This window comes from Dermacentor variabilis, chromosome 1, assembly GCF_050947875.1.
Source record: "Dermacentor variabilis isolate Ectoservices chromosome 1, ASM5094787v1, whole genome shotgun sequence".
Taxonomy (NCBI): domain Eukaryota; kingdom Metazoa; phylum Arthropoda; class Arachnida; order Ixodida; family Ixodidae; genus Dermacentor; species Dermacentor variabilis.
This window is the reverse complement of record NC_134568.1, coordinates 72,084,974-72,089,661: the sequence shown is the minus strand read 5'-3', so window position 1 is coordinate 72,089,661 and position 4,688 is coordinate 72,084,974. Positions and strand designations below refer to the sequence as shown.

At 46.0% G+C, this 4,688-nt stretch overlaps 1 protein-coding gene across 1 annotated transcript; it reads right to left on the bottom strand.

The window, feature by feature from the left end:
* Positions 1–2,064: 2,064 nt before the first annotated feature.
* LOC142579222 (uncharacterized) lies at positions 2,065–4,466 on the bottom strand. The gene is made up of 2 exons (XM_075689216.1): positions 4,156–4,466; positions 2,065–2,726 (listed from the first exon to the last, which is right to left on the bottom strand). The coding sequence occupies exons 1-2, from the start codon at positions 4,282–4,284 to the stop codon at positions 2,154–2,156; spliced, it is 702 nt and encodes a 233-aa protein (XP_075545331.1). The 5' UTR covers positions 4,285–4,466; the 3' UTR covers positions 2,065–2,153.
* Between the last annotated feature and the right edge of the window lie 222 nt (positions 4,467–4,688).

The window sequence follows — 4,688 nt, the reverse complement described above, 5'->3', positions numbered from 1 at the left end:
GCCTTTCCTGTCCTTGCTCTCTCTCTCTCTCCTTAAACTTCTACTTCCTCAAACCTTCTTTAACTGCTTTGTAACGCTACCTGTGCGTCGGCTACATGGCGTTCTAAGTGGTGCAATAATATACAACTGCAATGAAAAATTTGCACGCATCGACGCTACGTGGCGCGCATGTCACATCGCGTTACTCCTCGCGCGCTAGGGCGCGATTATAGGGCATTTTTCCGACGCATGCTAGCAGGCCTGACTTTTGGATGTGTTTTCAGCCATGTTAAATTTCTGTGGCGCCTTTTTGGTCTTATTCTGCTCAAGATTCTTCTCCCATTTCATAAATGAAGGAAAAAAGCGCTAGCGTGTCTAAATGGTATAGCATAGCTCACTCCCACGCAGCGTTCCCGGGCGCGATCCCGACAGTATAACTGGGTATTTTTTTCTCTCATTCCAGGCGATAGCTGCTATGGACACCTCACACCGGTGGAGGCGGCGGCGGACACCATCGCCAGCCGAAACGGCTAGTGGAATGAGGCCATATCAGCTTGCGCTTAAAAGGAGAAGGCCGTACTCACTATGAGAGAATGCTGCTGAAGCAGTAAATTCATGCTTTGCGAGCCGAAGGTATCGCTGAAGTCCGCCGTCTTTTTTTTTAAGTTGCCAAAGCCATTTAGCGTATCACAACGCGGGTCTCAGCGGGTGCTGTCTTCCGTACGGTCACCAGCAGAATCTTCGTTTTAGAAAAAAAAAAGAAGGTTCTTCTTCTCCGTAGTAATCAATCTCGTTTGTTTAGAAGCCAAGTATTCTAACCACTGCACAAAGACTCTTCCGTCCAAATGACTGTACAGTAGGATTATGGCACGCAGCATGATGCACGTGCTGCCAGGAAGTAAGACGCGTCATTTCAAGCGTGCTTGCTGCAGTCGTCTATAGCAGCTGGCATAGCGAGCTCTGGAACGCTACGCGCGACAGTGAAGAGGTAGAGTTATGTCTGCAGCCCGCAGACTCCTCTTTGGTGACTGAAATGCCCGGCACAGCAAATCTCTGAATGAGTAGCCAGACACCATATGCTGTCAACATATTGCAAATAACATAAATGAAGCGTAAAGCGCTTTTATAAGCTCACTGAGACGTGGATTCACCTAAACTGTATTTGAACTAAGCCGAACGTTGAGTGGAAACATTTCGTTGGCGTTCAATAGCTAGGAATATCGTGGGACTTACCATCCGTCAAACCCAGTGGCCAGTCGCGGTGAAATCGGTGACGTGCGAGCCAAAGACGAACGGCCAAAAGAACAACGCATGAAATTATCTTTGCAAAATGCTGCCCCAGTACCACATTTTCCATGCGTGTTTCTCAAGGGGACTGATGCTTCACGGGGCCTTTATTAAAAGAATTGCGTTAATGAGCTCCATATCAAGTGCTGCCGTTCTCTTATAGTCTAATAACGACTTCGTTGACTTTGCCTTTAAATTTCATTTTCATTTCAAAGATTGATCAAATGAATAAATGATTCGTTCGCACCGTGTTTGTCTTCTTTGGGTCAGATAAATCTCCGGCTCTTACCATATCGTTTGATTGACAAATGCGACGATTGCGCACTGTTCAAACAAAGATTGTGGTGGGTGACCACCCCACTTTCTTCTTCACGAGTAGGAATTGTCTTGTGTATCGCCGCTCTAGTAACACGTGGTTTCTTTTGAACTGAGGGAAGGTGCAAGTCGAATTACACTCAGCGTTATGTCACCTCGCTCAGCTTCGGCGATGGAGTATAGCGACTACAGAACATCGCATCACTTCTCTTAGTGTTATATCAACTCAGTGCTGAAAATGTAGTAACGTGTGCTTCAATATACGCGGGTTTTATTTTTGCGTATTGTCTTAGTAAAGAAAGGATTAAATGTTTACAGATAACCACGAAGCCTTTCGGAGGCATGCGCGCCGTCCGGTTATGGCAGCGAAGGACACTCGGTAGGCTCCCGTAAAAGATTGTTTAAACAGTGGAAGAAAGATTTCGTGAATGCAGCCGCCCAGCCAGACTGGGAGAATAAAGGGTGTCGATAAGGTGCGGTTGCTTAACGAGAGCAGTTTTTTTTATTTCTGAAAATGTTTATCTTTATCAAGAATTTAAATCGAACAACACGTGAAAAGCAAGAATGCCCGCTTATGAAACACCGTCAATTTTTTTGGCTCCGATGGAGGGGTCATCGGAGGCGTAGTTGTAGTTGTTGTTGTATGTCTTAACGCTGCTATATCCAACACCATCGCCATCTCCTCCCAAGCGCAGGCTGCGGCCGCTGCTTCCTTGCAGGATTCCAATACCACCGGATCCCAAGAGAGACCCGTGGACGGTTTCCAGGCCAGCGCCGTAGCCAAGCCCGCCGAGGCCAGCTTGTCCGAGTACACCAATGAGACCAAGCGCTCCACCATGTGTGAGGCTGCCTATGCCAGAATTGTAGCCGAATTCACCGAAGGGGCTAGAGCCAGCGCTGATACCGAGGCCAGTGCCAATGCCCTCAGCGGTAGCGAGATCGTCGTTTAAGAGAGTTGACCTTTTGAGGGCGCTGGCTGCAGAGTCGATTCCTGGCCCGTTTACAGACCCAAAGCTGGCTTCAGGGGCCACGGAAGTGATTTCTGGCGTAGCCTGTAGAATATGAGGGCGACCCTGGAGAGCTCTGTTATTCGAAGCTGTGGCCACTGCTAAGGTGGCAATGACACCAACAGTGAGGACAGCCAACTGCAAAGAAAAATAGCGTTTTTGAAACCCTTGATGCATTGACGGACTAAACAGGTTGAAAATGTAGCATGTAAATAACGCCTCAGGACCTCTTTATTTGAAAAGTTAAAGAATACGCACACATATAGGAGTGGAATCCCAAAATAAAGAGCCCATCAACAGGCTTAGGCATAAGCAAACAAACAAGCCTTGTGCATAGATCACGTAGCGACAACCGTGTCTGTAAAATATTACTCCTGTGTTCACCGTACAAACTGTTTACAATTAAAATGAAAGTCCTAGGAGCCTTATTCTCACTGCAGCCAACGACCTCGCTAGAAAAGTCACATTAGAGGCACCGCCTGCAATGCCAGAGATCAGGAAGCAGTGGAATGCGCATAATAGCTGGAAGCAACGCGAGCACCCCGAGGAATCCCGTGAAATGTAGATCGTGAGGGCAAAAAAAAATAATACATGAAATAACTGCACAAAAAAAGAACAGGAGAAGGAGGAAAGGAACAACCTCCTAACGTAAACGTGACGTTAAGTAAACATGTCTCAGGTTGAAAAGGCATTGAAAGAATGCCGCCCAATTGCGAGTGCTCACACTGCAAGAATGTTTACGCCCTTAAGAGTGTTGTCTTGTCGCACTGGTAACACTCTTGCCGTTCGGGTCTTACAAAATTTTCTAGAGGACGACAACGGAGCTCTAACTAGGCGTCCGATGACAAAAGACGCAGTTGAAGAATGTGCAATCATTCTGACAGTCTTGGGTGCACAGAAATATCCGACAGGAGACTTTCATATCTCTCTCTGTGAAATTCTCTTGTCGGGTATTTCTTGGTGCCCAAGGCAGTCAGAATGATTGCATAGTTTTCAATTACGCCTTTTGTCGTGCCAGCTGCACCGTATCTGGTTGAAGCGAGTACGCGTCACAATAGCATGTAGTGACTTGTAACAAAAATGCGCTAAATGCGCATCTTTGGTACACACCATTCATATCACAATGCATTTGTTACAAGCCATTCTCGTATTTGCTGCTGCACCATCTGGCATACTTCTCCCACATTCTTCCTTTCTGAATTATCTAATCTACCGAGTAACTACTATACTATCGCTAACCGAATTTTGATAGATCGCTTCCTGCCAGCGGCCGCCAATACCGAAGCAGCTCCAAAATTTATCGCACAATTTTACGAATGCGACAACACCAGATCACACAAGATAGAAATTTCATGCATAGAGAAAATCGCACATTTTGGACGATTCATATTTAATTTCTGTACTCATCTACGGCCTTCAGTGCAACGAAGCAGTTAAGGAGCCTACGGCTTCACCCCCATTTCTTTTCTATAGCCCCATTGCTTTTCATTATTCCATTTCATACTGTGTGACCGAAAAATCAATGAATAAAGTTGAGGTCAAATGTCAATTGTAACTGTGTACGTACCTTCATGGCTCCGTTGCGATGTTCCGCTGCCGATGTTCCAACAATAAAGCGAGTACTTATGCAGACGCTATTAATCTCGCCGACCGCAATAGTGAAAATCAAAGCCTGAGCACGCTCTTTTATATCCATTCCCAAAACAGCAGATGGCAAAAGGAGAAATATCGGCTACTTTCTTATGTTTAGAACATTCTGAGAATCATCTCTGTACAAGCAACTTCCTGTCCTCGCATTTCCTGTGACTCCTGCGCATTGCTTGAAAGATTTTCTCACGCTCACAGGCAAGAAAATATTTCCCCCGTCCGTTTGGAACACATGTCCCTTATCCGGACGAGAAGGGTTTAACCCCGATGATGCAATTTCCTGGTTACGGTTCCTTTGCAACGTTAGTGACATTTGTGTTAGGATTCTTGCCTTCAAATTCTTATTGACTTTCTCACGCGCGCACTCGTGTGCGTGCGTGGGTGTGTGCGTGCGTGCGTGCGTGTGTGTGTGTGTCTTTTATTTATCTTTTATTTATTTATCCCTCTTTTTTT